This window comes from Pogoniulus pusillus, chromosome 24, assembly GCF_015220805.1.
Source record: "Pogoniulus pusillus isolate bPogPus1 chromosome 24, bPogPus1.pri, whole genome shotgun sequence".
Classification (NCBI taxonomy): Eukaryota; Metazoa; Chordata; class Aves; order Piciformes; family Lybiidae; genus Pogoniulus; species Pogoniulus pusillus.
The window spans coordinates 21066291-21086281 of record NC_087287.1 but is presented as its reverse complement, the minus strand read 5'-3'; the positions used below and the strand labels follow the sequence as shown (position 1 = coordinate 21086281).

Here is a 19991-nt window from a genome sequence, read left to right as displayed (position 1 = left end):
GTGAGCTGAGCAGGCACACCTACCCCTGTCACGAGCATGGCAGGAACCTATCTTCTTTTAGTTATGGCAGCCAAGCAGTGCTTCGAGTTGAGTCCCCCAGCTGGCAGAGAGCAGGCAGCACTGTGCTCACAGGGACACCCCTGTGCCCCTGCCCAGTGAGACAGGAAGGAGGTGTATCTCCTGACCTGCTACTACCATATCCCCTGGGGCTCAGGGAACATTCATGTAGCGTTCAGCTCCTGCAGCACTCTAAGGACCCCCAGGGTGAAGCTGCATGGGCTCACACTACAACAAGCTCACTGCACCAAATCTCATACTGCAAGGGCTGTTGTGGTAGTGCAAGGCTTCCACATTTACCAACGTCATGGGCCAAGCCAAGTTGTACTCTGCTCTGATGAGGACACATCATGAGGGCTGTGTCCAGTTTTGGGCACCTCCATACAAGAGAGACATGGAGGTGCTGGAGCCAGTGCAGAGGAGGGCAAGGAAGCTGTGAAGGGCCTGGAGAACAAATATGATGAGGAGAGATTGAAAGAGCTGGGGATGGTTAGTGTGAGGAAGAGGAGGCTGAGGGGAGACCTCCTGGCTCTGTACAGCTCCCTGAAAGGACCTTGTGGAGAAGTTGGTGCTGGTCTCTTCTCACAGGGCATTAGCCAGAGAACAAGAGGCAATGGCCTCAAGCTGCAGCAGGGCAGGTTTAGACTGGGCATGAGGAAGGATTTTTTCCCAGCCAGAGTGGTGAGGCACTGGAATGTGCTGCCCAGGGAGGTGGTGGAGTGCCCAAGTCTGGCTGTGTTTCAAGGTGGTTTGGCTGTGGTGCTTGGGGATATGGTTTAGGGTGCACCTTGCAGAGCAGGGTTCTGGGCTGGACCTGGTGATCCTGAGGGGCTTTGCCAACCTGAACGTTGCTGTGATGCTGTGATTCAGTGAGGTCTCAGGGCTCCCCTTGTGTGCTCCAGAGCACACCAAGGGTAAGCAGTTTCTGCATTCTTGAATAAGTATAGCAGTAGTTACTGGCATTTACATTTGGACAAATTAATTTCATTCAAGCTAGTGCAGAGGTTTGAAAGCAAAGGGACAGCTGACACAGCCCTTCACATCTCAGTGAGTGCTGGCACTCTTGTGAAGGGAGGACAGGCATGAGCCAGCCGGGAGGGGCAGCACTCTGAGCTGCCTCAGATGCAGGCAAACTTCACCTTGCTGTGATCGTCTCTCTGAAGCACATCTTGTTCTTCAATCCTAAACTTCTCTTGGGAATCATGCCAGCTCTCTCTATCAGTTTTGTGATATGTTCAACAGGATATTGACCAAGCACAGTGCCAAGCTGAAGATCAACGAATAGGGCTGGGTGGAGCCTGCAGCTGGCCATAGACATATGTTTTTCTTGGAGAGAACTGCACACCTCTGCTTGGAGAAGAAGGTGGGGGGTTGGCTTTTTTATTTTATTATTCTTTTCTCTTGCTGTTTCCCAGAAAGGAAGTAGGGAGAATTACCAAACTTTACTGTTGGCACATATGAAGTGTGCGCCACTTCTAAGGGAAAAGCGAGCAAAGAAGAAGCGATCCCCGTGCAGAGAAATACTAACCTGGCCAGAGTGGTCCAGCCTTGCTCAATAAAGACATTTCTTAGTGACAAAGTGCTGATGTGGAAAGAGGGAACAGAGTCAGCCTAGAGCAGGAGCTTCTCCAGAAAGACAATGTTGTACCTGTTTTAGGTTTGTCCCGCATGGGCGTCATGTAGCCATCCTCATCCAGCTCTCCCTGGGCCACCCGCTCAGGTATAAAGACGGTGGGGTCAGCGCTGTACCTCTGGGTGCTGCTGTCCTCTTTTGTCAAGGCTGCAACTTGCTTTCGCAGTGTGCCGTTACAGCAGGCGTCCCCAAAGGCCTCTGCCGCGGCCCCCTGAGCAGCTGGCGCTTCTGGGATGCAGCCGGGAGCTCGGTACGGCATCGGCACCTCCGCAGCATAGCCACCATCTCTGTACACAAACTGGTTCTGTTGGAAAAGAGAAGGCAGCGTGAGGAGAAGGCCCCAGAGGGAGAGACGATTCACCAGCAAGTCACCTCTGTGCCTTCCCTGCACTGGTGCATTTCACCGGGCAAGTGAGGCCTTGTCCGTCCTGCAGACCACCGCATCTCCAGCATGGTGGCATCGGCAGCAGCCAGGCTCTGTTGTGGACTGGCGCAGCATCTGCCTGCCCAGTGGCGCTCAGCCAGCGTCCCCTCCCAGGGAGCTACCACCAAAGCAGCGAGGGGAGCAGGGAAGCAAGCTGACTGCTCAGGGCTGGAAATGGAACCAGAAGAGAAGCAGAAACATCCTGCCTAGACCCACGCAGGTTGGATATGCACAGCTGTAGAAGGCAAACGCAGACTCTTCCTATTGCTTGGGTGACCTCCCCTGATAGCTGAGCAAAGCCCTTGAACCTCACGTTAGGGAACTCTGTCCCTGCAAAGGGGCCTGGGGACAGAGGCCATTACTGTCTCTGAACTCTGTTTGTGCAGTGGCCTGCCCTCAGGCTGTCCTGCAGTGCCAATCGCACAGTGACCCCAGCGCAAGGCAGCTCCGCTCGGTAGCGTGTCTCAGGCTGCTGACCTCTGGTGATATTGCTGCCTCACTTCACAGCTTGGCAACCTACTGTTCTGCTTGCCAGAGAGGACACTGTGAGTGGGAATTTCCACCTGCACACAGGAAGGAAAACTGCACAGGTGCATCTGAGCCTGCTGCTGAAATACTTTTTGAAGGAAAGTTGGCAGCTGGCAGAATTTTGGGTGTGGGCCCATGGAGCTTGCACCTGAATCCAGGCTGAGTGCAGAGATCTTGATTGTTTGATTGCTTTGTTCACTGTTGGCTTTTGAGTGGTGGACATTTATGGAGGAAAAAGGGGGTTGAAACAAAAAACACATAGTGAAGGAAGTAGGAAAACCTGAAGTATGAAGTTTGAAGGTGAAATACTTACTCCTGACATAGGGGTGTAGGCAGGAGGAGGGCTGTGTCCCATTTCACTCTAATAGGAAAGAAAAATGGAATGATGGATAGGTAACAAGAGGTCACACGAATGAAACAAGTCACACGAGCTGTATGAGCTAATGGGGAGAAACAGGAACCTCACTCAGGCTCCCTACCTGAGTCCAAAACTGAAAGAGTGGAGTCATGGCAAACGCCCACCACTATCAACAAGCTATCTGCTCACCACTCGTGGGCCATGCTTCACCTGCTCACTGCTGCATGGCCTGCCAAAGTCTCATGTCTCCTGTTTGAAAGGGGCATAGTACAGAAAGAATGGCATATGGTGCACTCAACTTCAGAGGAAATACAGGGCAGAAGAAGTACAGAGAACATCTAACTCTGAGCCAAGGCTTGCTTTCCCAGGGTCAAAGCAGGAGAGGAGCAGCTGGGAGGGCAAAAGGTGCAGGCTGTCACTAGACTGTCACAGCCAGACAAAGTACTGTGGGAAAAAGAGCCCCCAAGCTTTGGTAAACCCAAGTAGCACAGCAGCTCCTGGATGTCAAAGCTCCATCATGTCCTGCTTTTAACACAGCAGCTCAGGAGGAAAGTAACACAAAGTGCACAAGGTTCTATGTAGTGTAATTGGGGCTGGGACCCAGCCATGCCAGGACAGCAAAGGCAGCATCACAGCAAAGACACAACAGAAAAAAAAACCAAAGAATACAAAAACCTTACTTGAATCCTCTTGTTTAGCTCACTTCTCATTATCTCAGCCCTTCTCATGCCTTGCATTGGGCACCTAAACGGACTGTGCTGGTGTGATACAGTCTACTCTCATAAGCAAGCCCCACATACAAAGACTGGGAGGGATAGCAGCACAAAACCCCTGGGCTGGGATAAGGAATTTACTGGAAATACCACAAAGGACACATTCCTGAGCTATTTCTCAGACAAGCATAGCAAAAGCAGCAGCAGCAGCAGCCAGCCCTGAAACAATCCCTACACCCAAGCCTGCAGCTAGCCCAGTGGAAAAGACCAACAGCCCAAACTGGAAACTGGAAGCAGCAACTGGAAATGGGAAATCCCTCATGTTGCAATCTGAACTACAAGCCCCATGACACTTTGCTCCAGCCAGCACTTAAAGCTGGCATGGTCGCTGAAGGAGCTGGGAGTATTCAGATTGGAGAAGAGAAGGCTGCAGGGATACCTAAGAGCAACCTGCCAGTACCTGAAGGGGCTACAAGAAGGCTGCAGAGAGACTGTTTGCAAAGGCCTGCAGGGACAGGACGAGGGCAATGGCTTCAAACTAGAGCAGAGCAGATTGAGACTGGATGTGAGGAACAAGTTCTGCACCAGGAGGGTGTTGGAACACTGCAACAGGTTCCCCAGGGAGGTGGTTGGGTCTAGGGACCTTGGAGGTATTGAAGGTGAGGCTAGACTGGGCTCTGGGCAACCTGATCTAGTTGAGGCTGCCCCTGCTGAGTGCAGAGAGGGTTGGACTGGATGAGCTTTGGAGGTCCCTTCCACCCAGATCATGCTGTGATTCTGTGATGTCAGCATGGTACGGAACATTCACTCAGCTGGCTAAGCCCATGACAGCACCTTCTGATGCTAACTCTGCAGCACAGGCTAAGAGGCTTCACCAAGAAATCTGGAGTAGCCCTGCACAGACCTTCATTTTGAACCAGGTTTCTGGAACCCTCTTACACTGCCCTATGAACCCTGAACTGCTGTAAGATCACCAGAACAGCAGCTGCATTTGCACCTGTTACTTCTACTCAACCCCAGCCTGTTTTCCACTGAGGTGAATGCTGACTTTTGGAGGGGAATTAAAACAACTCAAAGATGTTAACTATCATGTGTTCTTCCACTGTCCAAGTTTTGAGAGTACAAACCAGTTACTCAGAATTACTTTGCCTCCCATATGTTATTGGAGTTCTCTGATCTCTTAGTTGGAGAAGAGAAGAAAGTCAGAGTTGGAAGAAGGTTGACATAAACCAGAACAAAACCCACTCTGTCTCGTGAAAGAAGGCAAACTGCCCTGAGAACTCACTGCTGATGAAGACATCTCACTGATCACAGAGTCACAGAATTGTCAGGGCTGGAAGGGACCTTAAGGGTCATCCATTTACAATGCCCTGCCACGGGCAGGGACTCCTCACACTAGATCAGGTTGCCCTCAGCCACATGCAGCCTGGCTTTAAAAACCTCCAGGGCTAAGGCTCCCACCATCTCCCTGGGCAGCCTGTGCCAGTGTCTCACCACCCTCATGGGAAGAACTTCTCCCTAACATCTAATCTCCATCTTCCCTCCTCTAGCTTGGATCCCTTCTCCCTACTCCTATCACTACCTGGCACCCTAAAAAGTCCCTCCCAAGCTTTTTTGTAGCCACTTCAGACACTGCAAGGCTACAAGAAGGTCGCCTCAGAGTCTTCCCTCTAGATTGAACAGCCCCAACTCTCTCAGCCTGTCCCCACAGCAGAGCAGCTCCAGCCCTCTGATCATCCTCGTGGCCCTTCTCTGGACACCTTCCAGCACCTCCAGACCTTTCCTGTCCCAGGGGCTCCAGAGCTGGGCACAGTGCTCCAGGTGTGGTCTCAGCAGAGCAGTGCAGAGGGGCAGAATCCCCTCCCTGGCCCTGCTGCCCACACTGCTCTGGATGCAGCCCAGGCTCTGGTTGCTCTCTGGGCTGCAGGTGCACACTGCTGGCTCATGCTGAGCTTCTCAGCCACCAGCACCCCCAGGGCCTTTTCCTCAGGGCTGCTCTCAAGGCAGGCAACGCCCAGCCTGTATCAGTGCCTGGGATTGCATAGACCCAGATGCAGTTGCTCTTCTTAAAATCTGCTTTGAAACCCTTGGCAGTGTTCTGCTAAAGGCTTGCTTGGGACAACTGGGAAGGTCACTTTGAAGAGGGAACACTGTGGAAACCAGAGATGCTTTGTGGTGGCCAAATTCCCTCTGCACCCGTACAGAGATACTGTTCTCTTGTAAGGACACATGGGCAGGGAGAGTTACAACCCACAAGTGTAAGACTGTGGCTAAAAACATTCCCCCAGCCTGCCAGGTGCTACTTTGAGGTCCCACCGATGGCTACAGGATGCTGCACTGCAGGAGACTTCATCTGACTTGCCCTTGCCCTCTAGTCTCCTGTTTGCCTGAACTCAGCTCACTGGGGGGGGGGTTGGAGAAGATGAGCTTTGAGGTCTCAACCTGATGCAATCTGTGAATCCATGATGATTACAGGGAAGAAATACAAAGTGGTGACTAGAGAGAGTCAGCAATCTTACAACAAGGAATTCAAGCCTCAGTTGTGGGTCCTACCTCCTTATAAAGCTCCCTTCCCTGCCAGCTGCGTGCTGTGAGACTGAAGGGGAGGTTTGCTGCTTTAAGTTCACAGGGTGGGTACAGTGCTGCAGCCAAAGGCGAGTCGAAAGCACAGCGGCAGGGCAGCCTCAGCGCTGTGTGCAGGGCTGGAGCTCGCTGCTGTCCCCCTCCACAGACACTGAGGCACTCTTGCAGTTCTTTGTCCTTCCACAGAGGCACTCAGGTGAGTTTCAGCTTGTGCTTCGTTGATTCTGGACGCATGAGGGGAGGGTTAATTTGGACTACTTTCAGTCCACAGCCCACAGTGGCCTCGTAGAGTTACCTTCAGAAAGCAGCTACTCTCTTCACAGCCTTGGCTGCGCTGCACAGGGCTCTGCTCCTCCTCACCCAGTGTTCAGGTGATTGGCAACTTGAAACCCCACAGCTGTGGGACAGTCTCATTATCTGTCCACGGGCACGCCGTGCTCCAGCCTCACCACGAAAGCCTAAAGCCACCATCCTCTCTTTAGGTGTCCCACACCTAAGCGCATCGTGGCCGCACGGCAGGCCCAGCCCTGCTGCACGGGGGCAGGCGAGGGTGGACCAGCACTCATGCATTTGCTGCCAGGGCCCTTCCAGCCAGTGACCTGCCTACCAAGATCACAGGAATGGTATTTTCTTCATGCCTTCCCCTTCGGTTTCTACTCAGCGTAGCTGTCTTGCAGCACCCTTAACACGGAGCCCTGCAGCTTGGCTCTTCTCCAAACCACTGCTGCCTGCGGACTTCAATTCTCTGCTGTTTCCCCCCAGGAGTTGCTATCCTCTGGTTACTGTTTCGAATCAAAAGCAAGAGAGGCAAAGAAAACAGCTGCTGTGCAGTTCTTGGGGCTGAAAACGTGAAATCATTCTTTAAGTATCTTTAAATTGCCTGCTAACTGTCATACAGATCACAGAAGGGCTCAGGTTGGAAGGCACCACAGAGCTCTTCTACTCCGAGCTCCCCACCCTGGGCTCTCAACTAGACTCAGATGCCCAAGGCTTCATCCCACCTGGGCTTCAACACCCCCGGGGAGAAGGCATCCACAACCTCTCCAGGCAACCCGCGCCAGTGTCTCACCATCCTCAGCATGAGGAACTTCTTCCTCAGCTCCAGTCTAACCCTGCTCTCCCTCAGCCCCAAATCATTCCCTCTTGTCCTGTCTCTAGACACCCTGAAGAAAAATCCCTCTGCAGCCTTCCTGTAGGATCCTTCAGGTATTGGAGGGCAGTTCTAAGCTGCCCTGAGAGTCTTCTCTTCCTAGGCTGAACACCCCCAGCTCCCTCAGCCTGTCCTCACAGCAGAGGTGCTCCAGCCCTTGGATCATCATTTCACAGGCTTCCAAGACACCTACTCCCTGCCAACTCTTACTGGTCAGGACATGAATCACAGTGAGAGGAAAATCCATTTGGACTGTACTGAGTAAGACTTGATAAGGATGAGCAATCTAAATTACTTTGTTGATTTTGGTATTAGTTATTGGTTTAGCATCTTAAATACTACCTGGAAAGAAAGAGCTGATGTTCCTTCTCTGAGATCTAGGCGGTTGGATTGCTGGCCCTGAAACTCTGACCTGAAGGCTCAAGATCTGTAGCTTGTTAAGGTGGACTTAAGAGGCTCACAGACCTATATAAGCCAACTTAAAAAGTTTCAACTTGATAACTTGAAAGAAAACCAAACCAGAGCAGTATTCAGCCTTGTTTGGTACTGTAACATCCATTCTATCCATCAGCTCTGGAGTGCAAACATCCACAGAGATGCAAACTCCGATGCAAACAGGGGACAGGCCTGTTCAGCTGCCCATGAGCAGCTCTAACCAGAAAAGCCTGGCACTGGAATCTTTATACCACATGGCTGGATTTTAGACACAAACATGTCACAGAATCACAGAAAGCATCCAGTTGGCAGAGCCCTTCAAGCTCCTCCAGTCCACCCTTCCACCCAGCACTGCAGGGGCAACACCAAACCATGTCCCTAAGCACAGCTCCACAGGCTGCTGGAACACCTCCAGCCATGGGGACTGCAGCACTGCCCTGGGCAGAACATTCCATGGCTGAGAGCCCCCTCTGGGAAGAAATATTTCCTGGCATCCAGCCTCAACCTCCCCTGGGGCAGCTTGGAACCATTTCCTCTGCTCCTGTCCCTTGCCACCCAGGAGCAGAGGTTGCCCCCTCCTCACTCCAACCTCCCTGCAGGGAGCTGTAGAGAGCAAAGAGCTCTGCCCTCAGCCTCCTCTTCTGCAGCCTCAACATCTCCAGCTCCCTCAGCCCCTGCTCACAGCCCAGCTGCTCCAGGCCCTTCTCCAGCCTCACTGCCCTGCTCTGGACAGGCTGCAGCCCCTCAGTGTCCTTCCTGGAGAGAGGGGCCCAGAGCTGAACATAGCACCCAAGGCGTGGCCTCAGCAGTGCTGAGCACAGGATGTCCCTGCTGCCCACCCTGCTCTTGATCCAAGCCAAGATGCCATTGGCTTTCTTGGCCCCCTGGGCATTGCTGGCTCATGTTCAATTGACTGCCAAGCAGAACTCCCAGGTCCCTCCTGAGACATCAGGGAGAACAGGTGAAAAACAAGCAAAGGTCCCCTAAAGCCTCTTTAAAGGCCCTTTAGTGCTGAACATCACTGACTGTGATGGTAACCCCTAAGGTCTGTGTAACATGAGCCTTGCTGAAAGAGAGGTAAATAACACCTCTGTGACAACTGCCTTCTGTTACTGCTTTCTAGTCATTAATTTCATTTTCCACCTCCTTGCTTCTCAGATCTCCCAGAGGTAGGTATCTCCTCCTTTATGGCAAGGACATGGGATTTTCTGGCTGCACACTGAACTGCAGTGAAGTCAAAACCTAGTTGGGTCCTGCCATGTCTGTTTGTGTAGCTGTGTGAATGTGTCTCTGCCTGGTCTCCTCCCATTTGAGTCTAGTGTGGAGCCTGAAGTATGGCACCCAGAGCTCTGCTCCTCTCCTGCCTGCTCGTCCTGCACCAGCCCTATGGTGGCTACAGATGCTGCATGCACAGACTTCAGGGGGAGGGAATGCTGCAGGTACTCAGTGATGTGAGGATACTGTCATAGAATCACAGAATGCTCTGGGTTGGAAGGGACCTGCAAGGCTCATCCAGTCCAACCCTCTCTGCACTCAGCAGGGACAGCCTCAACTAGATCAGGTTGCCCTGAGCCCTATCCAGCCTCACCTTCAATATCTCCAAGGATAGGGCCACAACCATCTCCCTGGGCAACCTGTGCCAGTGTTCCACTACCCTGCTGGTGCAGAATTTGTTCTTCACATCCAATCTCAATCTGCTCTGCTCTAGTTTGAAGCCATTGCCCTCATCCTGTCCCTGCAGGCCTTTGCAGCTTTCTTGTAGCCCCTTCAGGTACTGGCAGGTTGCTGTTAGGTGTCCCTGAAGCCTCTTCTCCAGTCTGAACACCTCCAGCTCCCTCAGCCTGTCCTTGGAGCAGAGCTGCTCCAACCTCTGCACATTCTCATGGCCTCCTCTGGACCCTCTCCATCAGGTCCATGTCCTTCCTGTGCTGAGGGCTCCAGAGCTGGATGCAGCACTGCAGGTGAGGTCTCGGCAGAGCAGAGCAGAGGGGCAGGATCCCCTCTCCATCTCTGGCCACACTGCTTTGATGCAGCCCAGGCTGTGCTGCCAGGGTCTCTGAGTGGCAGAGCACTGTCAGCAGATGGACAATAAAGCAAGCTTTGCTGTGCAGTATGCTCCAGGCTTCCTTGCCAGCACAGCCTCCTGGCAGCGCCCTGCCTGCTACAGAACTGGTCTTGCCTGTCCCCCCAGAGGTGTGCACACATGTAATAGGGCTGCATCATTACTACTGCCTTTTGTTCTCCAGCAGCCTGCTAAGCTGGCAAGCCTGAAAGATGTTTCTTTACTAACGGCAAGGCTCAGCCAACACCAATGTACACACAGGTTTTAGCCCACTCTCACACTGCTCTTATCCACAGACTGTCCTGCCCTCACACACAGAAGCCCACCAAACCATACCAAAGCAGTAGCACCAATCCAGAAAGCAGGAGTGAACCTCTCCCACCCCCACTGGGATGCTCCTCACATTCAGGGGCATCTCATGGGCCCTGCTTCAGGCATCTCAGTGCTAATCTGTTTTGATCAAGCTCTGCAACACTGGCTTGTAGCAGCTTGGTCCTGAGCTCTGTGCTCCCAGAAATAACTCACTCTGCTGCTTCTCCTGGACACTCTTTACCTGATTTTAAACCGCATCAGTACCCAGGCCTGAGTCACCAAACTGCAGGCTCCTGACATAGCAGACTGAGCAGAGCTTGCTGCAAGCACCAATATTGCAGCAGCTGCCCAGGGAGCAGGACAGCTGATTTGTGTGTGTGGGCCTGAATCCTACATTTGGGATGCTCTGCTGGGGCTGCAGGCAGAGCACACAACACAGCCCTGTCCCACCAGCCCTGGGCAAACTCCAGCTACCTTTCAAGGGAACAGCTTGGTATTTGCAACAGAATTTGAACAGAAATTCAAACAGGAAAGACCACAAGAGGAGGGAAGTCATCGCTGCTCAGGAGCAGCCTTGCACCCCTCTGACCACAGAGCTAACAGCTTGCTCTGCCCTGCTTCAGACAGCTCACAGCAAACAGGTCTGAGATGAAAATCAAAGGGAAGGGAGAAAGTGTACCAGAGGATCACTGGGTAGCGTTAAATAGAAATGAAATGCTGTTTGTGTAGTAAAAGCCAGAAGGCTTTGCAGACCTCTGGAGATTTCTGGTCCTAGTCCTTGCTCAGGGCAGGGCCACATACAAAAAGGATTAGATGCCCCCCCACCCCAGCCTGCCCCATGACTGTTATAGTTAAACCCTAACTGCCTCTGCAGCTCACAGCACCACTAGTCTGGTATTCCTCAGGGTCTCTCTCTTGTCCACTCTGGGCTCCCGACCCCATTTAAGGTCTGTGTGGTTGGCAATTGTTGATTTTGGTATTAGTTATTGGTTTAGCATCTTAAATACTACCTGGAAAGAAAGAGCTGATGTTCCTTCTCTGAGATCTAGGCGGTTGGATTGCTGGCCCTGAAACTCTGACCTGAAGGCTCAAGATCTGTAGCTTGTTAAGGTGGACTTAAGAGGCTCACAGACCTATATAAGCCAACTTAAAAAGTTTCAACTTGATAACTTGAAAGAAAACCAAACCAGAGCAGTATTCAGCCTTGTTTGGTACTGTAACATCCATTCTATCCATCAGCTCTGGAGTGCAAACATCCACAGAGATGCAAACTCCGAGCATCCTCCAGGGGACAGGCCTGTTCAGCTGCCCATGAGCAGCCCTAACCAGAAAAGCCTGGCACTGGAATCTTTATACCACATGGCTGGATTTTAGACACAAACATGTCACAGAATCACAGAAAGCATCCAGTTGGCAGAGCCCTCCAAGCTCCTCCAGTCCACCCTTCCACCCAGCACTGCAGGGGCAACACCAAACCATGTCCCTAAGCACAGCTCCACAGGCTGCTCAAACACCTCCAGCCATGGGGACTGCAGCACTGCCCTGGGCAGAACATTCCATGGCTGAGAACCCTCTCTGGGAAGAAATATTTCCTAGCATCCAGCCTGAACCTCCCCTGGGGCAGCTTGGAACCATTTCCTCTGCTCCTGTCCCTTGCCACCCAGGAGCAGAGGCTGCCCCCTCCTCACTCCAACCTCCCTGCAGGGAGCTGCAGAGAACAATGAGCTCTGCCCTCAGCCTCCTCTTCTGCAGCCTCAACATCCCAGCTCCCTCAGCCCCTGCTCACAGCCCAGCTGCTCCAGGCCCTTCTCCAGCCTCACTGCCCTGCTCTGGACAGGCTGCAGCCCCTCAGTGTCCCACAGAGGTGGTTGGCACAGCTACACAGCAATTTGCAGTGCCCTTAGTGTGAGGGCCATAAAGCTCCACAGGGAGTTGATAGACCTTAGTGGGAGATGATCAAGTCACAGTCCCTTTCTCAGCATTACTCCTTCTCAGAATGTCTGTAGACATTTTAACTTGAACTCTGAGGCATCTCCTAAACTGCTCCAGCTTCTGATGACTCACCTGGAGTGCTGTATACAGTTCTGGGCTCCCCAGTTCAAGAGAGACAAGGATGCTGAAGGGACTGCAGCACTGCCTGAGGAGGAGAGGCTGAGAGCCCTGGGGCTGCTTAGGCTGCAGGGGAGAAGGCTGAGAGGGGATCTGAGCAATGTCTATCAAGAGCTGAGGGCTGGGGGGCAGGAAGGAAGGGACAGGGACAGCCTCTGCTCACTTGTGCCCTGCCATAGCACAAGGGCCAAGGGATGCAAACTGCAGCACAGCAATAGCACAAGGAGCAAGGGATGCAAACTGTAGCACAGCAAGTTCCAGCTCAACAGCAGCAACAACTTCTTGGCTGTAAGGGTGCCAGAGCCCTGGCACAGGCTGCCCAGAGAGGTTGTGGAGTGTCCTTCTGTGGAGCCTTTGCAGCCCTGTCTGGATGTGTTCCTGTGTGACCTGTGCTGGATTCTCTGGTGCTGCTGTGGCAGGGGGGTTGGGATGGAAGATCTCCAGAGGTCTATTCACACCCCTGTGATCCTTTGTGATCCTGTGACTGCTCCTTCCACAATCTAGGCACAAAACATCCAGTTTAGATCAGTGAGGGGGAAAAAACAGCGACAGAAGAATGAAGGAATAAGCCTTGTCTGCACAGAAGTCTCTTCTGATTGCTGTTTGAGGACAGGTAAGTTTTGCAGGCAGCCTGAGCTCCAGCTCAGTCGACAGAGGCTGACTGTATCCTCTGGATGTGCCACATCACATCCTGACATCTTGGTGAATTTAAGACATCCCTGAACTTGTTCAAACCCAGCATAGACCTTTCACTGGTGAGCTGAGTTCAAGTCGGTACTGACTTACTTCATAGCTTCAGATGAGTCATTTCTTGCACCATTGTCTCCCCCAAGAGATGTTTTAAGACTTGCAAACTCTTTTAGAGCAGTAGCAGTGCAGTGGCATGCCCCCATTTGAAAACTGCCTCCCAGGACTAATGTATCCTGGACTGTGAACAGCACCTGGCATGTACCTCAGACAAAACATGCCTGAGAGTCTTGGCATAGTGGCACAGGAAACGGCATGCTTAAATACACAGAGTCTGAGCTGTGCTGCTGCTGGAAAATATCAGCCCTGCAGCAGCTGCCCAGGCTGGCACTGCACCCAGCACAGCACCTGCAGAGCACAGGGCTGAGAACAGCCTGGTACGAGGTGCACGGTGTGGACACAAGACTCAGCACCAGGCACCCTGACAGGGACACGCAGGCGAAATGCTTGTCCACTGACTTGCAGAATCAAAGCTTTCTCTTGTTGTATGGCACCAAAAACTCTCCCTGAACCTCACCACCCTTGTCCTCCAGACCTCATATTCATCATTCCAACCTCTGGGATAGCTGGCAAAGGACTTTGGCTGGCACAGTTTGCAACCTGATCTAAGCACGACACAAGAAGGAGGATGCAACTCTGTGTCCCTATTAGTTTGTGCTAAGGCAGCAGCAGCGCCAGACAGAGCAGGAAGAGAGGCAGCTTGCATGTGTCTGTCTCTTCCTTTCAGCCTCTTACTCCCCTGTCCTCCTGTCACTCACCACTGCCTTTCTGTAGCTGCTTTTGTAATGCATTCTCCAAGATGTTTTGCAGCCAGTGGCACCTTCTAACAGGAGGCCAGCTCCCCACAGCTTGGCAGAGACAACACACTATTTCCTAGCTCCTCCAACAATTCCTTGTGGGAGAGAAGGGTCAAGGCACTGCTCCTATTCGTACGCTGCAGCATCTGTCCAAAACACAGGAGCAGCAGCAGCAGCTCCTTTTCTGTACAAACCTCAAGCTTCAAATCCCAAAACAGGGAAAGGAGGGGGAAATGGGACCAAACCCACAACATGGTCATCATTTGTGACTGGGACGTGGCAGACAAGGGAAAAAAAAGAAACAAGAGAGAGAAAAAGCACAAAAGAAAGTTGATGAGCAGCAGCCCCCTCCTATGCCATCTTCCCCAGACTGCTTTATACAGTAATCAAAGGATATTCTGAGCCTCTCAAAATGCCATCAGCCCTCATTGAGAAGGAAATAGAGCACATCTCCACTGAAGCCTTTACAGCAGTAATCATTACAGCAGGCTGGCCTGAACTGGGAGCTCTTACAGGCAAAGATGGCTTTTAAAAATAAAATAAAAAACCCTTCCTAAAAATCTGAATAGAAACTTGATGATAATCTCCTCATTTTATTATGCAAGGGGGAAGAGGAACCTGTAATTGTGCACTCTTGGTCTCTTGTGGCAAAGAATAGGCTTCTTGATGAAATGCTGATTTGATTTAAGGCAGGGCTGAGGTTCTGGTGGCAGTAGTACACTCAAATAAATACCCATCCAGCTGATTGGGATAAAATAATCACTCTAACATCCAAAATCTAAACTTCATCTCTGCCTCCTCCCACTTCTCCCCCCCCCCCCGAATCTTTTGGAGAGTCTTACTCTAGCTTGGAGCACTTTTCCCCTCCCCTGCTGTAGCATTTTGCAGGACAGATGGACTTTGCCCTGGCTAGGGCAGGGCATGCCAGGCTGTGCTGGCATGTATGCCTCCCCCAGGTATGCCCAGGAAGCACAGCACTGGGCACAGGATGCTCCAGAGCTCTCACAGGAGTCACAGTGCCGTGCGCGGGACACTGCGGATGGCCCCGGCTGGGCGGCGAGCCCCAACCATCCCAGGCAGGCAGGCACTTAGATGCCAGCTCCTTGGAGCCCTGCCAGGTGCATTGCCAAATCAGGGCCCTTGTGTTCCCAGGTGCTTTTGCTACTCTAGGAGCAGGACGATGACATTTCCCCAGCAAAGGCTATTTTGCACCCACAACCACTGCCTCAAAGCCAGGCGCCAGGGGAAGATTTTCTCCAGCTCTCATAATTATTTCCTGACTCTTAGTCCACTTTTCCATCTAGTGAATTATGCAGAGTTGTTTAGCTTGCTGTTTCCCAAGAATGCCTCATCAGTGCAGTGTAGAAATATTTACTGCTTGCTCTCTTTATATCTATTGACTTTTTTTTTTCTTTTCAAGAGAGAAGAGAGAATGGATCAGCTGTGAGCTCTCTTGACTGCTAACACAGCCAGCAGCTATTCATGGATTAAGCAGATGCTGCCTGATTTTAAACCAGTTTATATTAAAGCTCAATAAATTTACATGCCATGCATCAAGGTCTGAAGCAATATACAGCTACAGCCTCTTGCATCAATTCCACCGAGCATTAACTCGCAGTAGGTCTCCCCGGGAAGTCCTGGGAGGAGGTGATTTGTTATTAAGTACATATTAAATCTGTGCAAAACAAAATGCCATCCCACATTAAATCTGCATGCTTGAATGGGACAGAAAACAGCTTAATGCATTAAAAATTTCCTGGTTTAAGGCAGTCAGCCTGATAAACCAGGAGGCAATTTGACAAGTTGGTCCCGATCATCTCTTCAGGCTGAGAAGGGCTTGCTCCTTGAGGAAATAGCATTGATTTCAGCTGGGCTGCCTGCAAAGCAAGAAGCTACAGCCACTTGCAAAGAGCTCTCTGTGAAGAGCCAATGTCACCCATTCTGTTTTGAGCCCTCCCTGTCAACTTGCTTCCTTTCCTCTGACAAACTTAGCACATTTTAAAGGGTACTTAAATACTTCCAAATATAGTTTGGGTTTTTTTGAGAAGCTTTTATTCTTCAAGTAAGTTATTAAAACTGAAGGGGTAAAAAAAATCATCTCCTGTACCTGACACTGTACTTTGGCACTTTGGTTCCTACTGCTTCATTTACCCAGAGCGATGAAGTTATCACAGAGTTGTCAGGGCTGGAAGGGACCCGAAGCTCATCCAGCAGTAACCCCCTGCCATGGGCAGAGACACCTCACACTGGATCAGGTTGCCCACAGCCACATCCAGCCTGGCCTTAAAAAATTCCAGAGATCAGGCTTCCAACACCTCCCTGGGCAACCTGTGCCAGTGTCTCACCACCCTCACAGGGAAGAGCTTCCTATTGTGCAGACTAGCAGCAGTCTGGGTCCAGCCCCTGCTTTTCATGGGGAAAAAAGAGGTGATTCTTTCACCTCCACTCTTGCTGAGACCCCACCTGGAGTAGTGTGTCCAGCTCTGGAGACCCCAACACAATGTCATGGAACTGTTGGAGTGTGTGCAGAGGAGGACCACAAAGATGATCTGAGGGCTGCAGCACTCTCTTATGAAGAAAGGCTGAGAGAGTTGGGGTTGTTCCACCCAGAGAAGAGAAGGTTCCTGGGAGACTTTAGAGAAGCCTTCCAGTATCTGGGAGAGGCCTAGAGGATGGCTGCAGAGGGACTGTTTACAAAGGTGCCTTGGTTCTAGTTTAAAGTTCCCAGAGACTCAAAAGACAGTTAACAGAACCAATACAACTGTAGGATGCCTTTCCCTCTCCCCTTCCTTTGGAAAGAAGGGATTAGATGGAGAGAGAAAAAGGTACAACTGACCTAAATAAATAGTCTCACTTGGACTTGGAAGTTAGAATAAAACCTTGAACCATAAACAAAAGGTACTTAAGGTAGGGAATTACAAAGAGGTATGGGGAAGGAAAACCAAGACACAAAATATAGATACAACCAGATTGATGACAATGGTTGGAGGTAGAATCAGGAAGGGGTTTGTCCACCATGTGGACAAGAGCCGCAGCAAGAACAAGGGTGGTGACAGCAGGCAGGGAGAGCAAAGAGAGAAACAACCAGAAAGTTCCTCTGTTTTTATAGGGGGTCTAGACAGGGAGTGGGAGTGGGCTAACCACTACACCTGGGGTCAGGTTCAGACCACGCCCAGGGAGGAGTCAGGAGGACCTGGGGTCAGGTTCAGATCCACCCTCTTGGAGGTTTAACCCTTTACAGAAGGCAAACAGTGGCAAGATGAAGGGCAGTGGCTTCAAGCTGCGAGAAGCTAGGTTTGGATTAGACACCAGGAAGAAGCTCCTCACTGTGAGGGTAGTGAGGCACTGCAACAGGTTGCCCAGAGAAACTGCACAGGCTCCAGCCTTGGAAGTGTCCAAAGTCAGGTTGGAAGGGGCCTTGAACAACCTGGTCCAGCAGGTGGCCCATGGCAGGGGGGCTGGAACCAGTTGATCTCTAAGGTCCCTCCCAACCCAAACCCTTGGATGATTCTATGACAACGATGACCTTGTGCTTTCTACACTCCCAGCAAAGGCTAGAAACAGACCCAGAGCAGTTTCACAGAGAAAGAAGTTACAGTGGTTGAAACATTTGTGATGGTTGACCAGACACCAACAAAAGGCTAACAGCTTCCCAAAGTGGGGAACAGGCAGGGGCCTGCTGCCATCAGCATCAGAGAAGCAGGAAATGAAACTCTGAGATCTTGAAAGAGAGCCTGGTAGGACTCCCAGAATTGCCCCAAAGGATTGACAGCAGCCACTGCATCATCCAGGACACTGCTGCCTACACTCTACAGGGAAAATGAGCAGGATGGAGTAGTTAATGACCTAAGCAAGCAGGTTTTCAAGAAGCAGGAGAGCTGACAGAGTTGTGGGAGGGAGATCTTCTGGAATGCTATTGCACAGTTAAATTAAAAGTTCCTCTGTCCTGGCACAGAAGATTTCATTGAAACACTTCCAGAAAGAAGTCAGAGTTGGAGGGAAAGCAAACAAACCAACCAACAAACAAGCAAATAGAACCAACCACCAAAGCAACCTACTGAGATTTTAAGGAAGTTTTTGGTCATTTTTAAGGAGAAGGAATTAAAGCAATGGGATAGAGACAAAGAAAAAGGTCTAGAAGCTGACAGACTGCAGTTAATAAGCATCAAATCTAAAGAAAGATGTCATCACAGTACCTTTGAGAATCAGAGAACTTTAGAGGTTGGAAGGGACCTCCAGAGATCACCAAATCCAACCCCCTGCCAAAAGCAGCATCATCCAGGGTAGTCCACACAGGAATGCATCCAGGTGGGTTTGAAAGCCTCCAGAGAAAGAGACTCCACAACCTCTCTGGGCAGCCTGCTCCAGGGCCCTGTCACCCTCACTGTAAGGAAGTTTCTCCTCCTGTTGAGCTGAAACCTTCTCTGTTTCAGTTTGTGTCCGTTGCTCCTTGCCTTATTGCTGTGCATCACCCAAAAGAGCTTGGCCCCTTCCACTTGACACCTTCCCCTCAGATACTGACAGACACTGATCAGAGCCCTCTCAGCCTTCTCCTCTCCAGACTAAACAGTCCCAGGGGTCTGTCTCTTTCCAGAGGGCAGATGCTTAAGTTTCCCAATCATCCTTGTGGTTCTCCACAGGACTCTCTCCAGCAGGTCCCTGTCTCTCCTGAACTGGAGAGCCCAAAACTGGACACAGTAGTCCAAGTGTGGTCTCAGCAGGGCAGAGTAGAGAGGAAAAAGAACCTCTCTAGCCCTGTTGCACATATGTTTCTTGATGACCCCCAGGATGCCGTTGGTTCTCCTGGCCACAAGGGCACATTGTTCACCCATGCAGAACTTGCTGCCCATCAGCACTCCAAGGTCTTTCTCCATGGAGCTGCTTTCCAGCAGGGCAGCCCCAACCTGTCCTGTTATTCCTGTCCAGATGCAGGACTCTGCACTTGTCCTTACTGAACTTTATGAAGTTTGCCTTCCCACAGCTCTCAGCCTGTCCACATCTTGTTCGAGGGCAGCACAGCTTGAGGGGCTATCAGTCACCCTCCCCCCCAAGTTCTATATCATCAGCGACCTTGCTGAAGGTGCACTCAATGCCCTCATCCAGGTCGCTGATAAAGATTCTGAACAAAGAATCTGTTGCAGAAGTAGAGAGGTGTTGCAGAAGCAGGGGGTGCTGCACAAGCAGCGGGGTGCTGCAGCAGAGGAGCGCTGCAGGAGCAGAGGGGTGCTGCAGGAGCAGAGGGGTGCTGCAGGAGCAGAGGGGTGCTGCAGAAGCAGAAGGGTGCTGCAGGAGCAGAGGGGTGCTGAAGGAGCAGAGGGGTGCTGCAGGAGCAGAGGGGTGCTGCAGAAGTAGAGGGATGCTGCAGAAGCAGAGGGGTGCTGCAGGAGCAGAGGGGTGCTGCAGAAGCAGAGGGGTGCTGCAGGAGTAGAGGGGTGCTGAAGGAGCAGAGGGGTGTTGCAGAAGCAGAGGGGTGTTGCAGGAGTAGAGGGGTGCTGCAGAAGCAGAGGAGTGCTGCAGTAGTAGAGGGGTGCTGCAGAAGCAGAGGGGTGCTGCAGGAGTAGAGGGGTGCTGCAGGAGTAGAGGGGTGCTGAAGGAGCAGAGGGGTGTTGCAGAAGCAGAGGGGTGTTGCAGGAGTAGAGGGGTGCTGAAGGAGCAGAGGAGTGCTGCAGTAGTAGAGGGGTGCTGCAGAAGCAGAGGGGTGCTGCAGGAGCAGAGGAGTGCTGCAGAAGTAGAGGGGTGCTGCAGAAGCAGAGGGGTGCTGCAGGAGCAGAGGGGTGCTGCAGAAGTAGAGGGGTGCTGCAGAAGCAGAGGGGTGCTGTAGAAGCAGAGGGATGCTGCAGGAGCAGAGGGGTGCTGAAGGAGCAGAGGGGTGCTGCAGGAGCAGAGGGGTGCTGCAGAAGCAGAGGGGTGCTGTAGAAGCAGAGGGATGCTGCAGGAGCAGAGGGGTGCTGAAGGAGCAGAGGGGTGCTGCAGGAGCAGAGGGATGCTGCAGAAGTAGAGGGATGCTGCAGAAGCAGAGGGGTGCTGCAGAAGCAGAGGGGTGCTGCTTCTGGGATGCTGCAGGAGTAGAGGGGTGCTGCAGA

At 51.8% G+C, this 19991-nt stretch overlaps 1 protein-coding gene across 6 annotated transcripts in view; it reads right to left on the bottom strand.

The window, feature by feature from the left end:
• ERBB4 (erb-b2 receptor tyrosine kinase 4) overlaps positions 1-19991 on the bottom strand; it is a 915544-nt gene that overhangs the window by 10655 nt on the left and 884898 nt on the right. For 3 of the 6 annotated variants that reach the window (XM_064163916.1, XM_064163919.1, XM_064163917.1), the window contains 2 exons: positions 2956-3003; positions 1706-1994 (listed from right to left, as the gene is read on the bottom strand). In XM_064163916.1, coding sequence (XP_064019986.1) covers positions 1706-1994; positions 2956-3003 — 337 coding nt within the window. The remainder of the gene's footprint in view (positions 1-1705; positions 1995-2955; positions 3004-19991) is intronic. The other 3 variants (XM_064163918.1, XM_064163921.1, XM_064163920.1) reach the window with 1 other exon arrangement.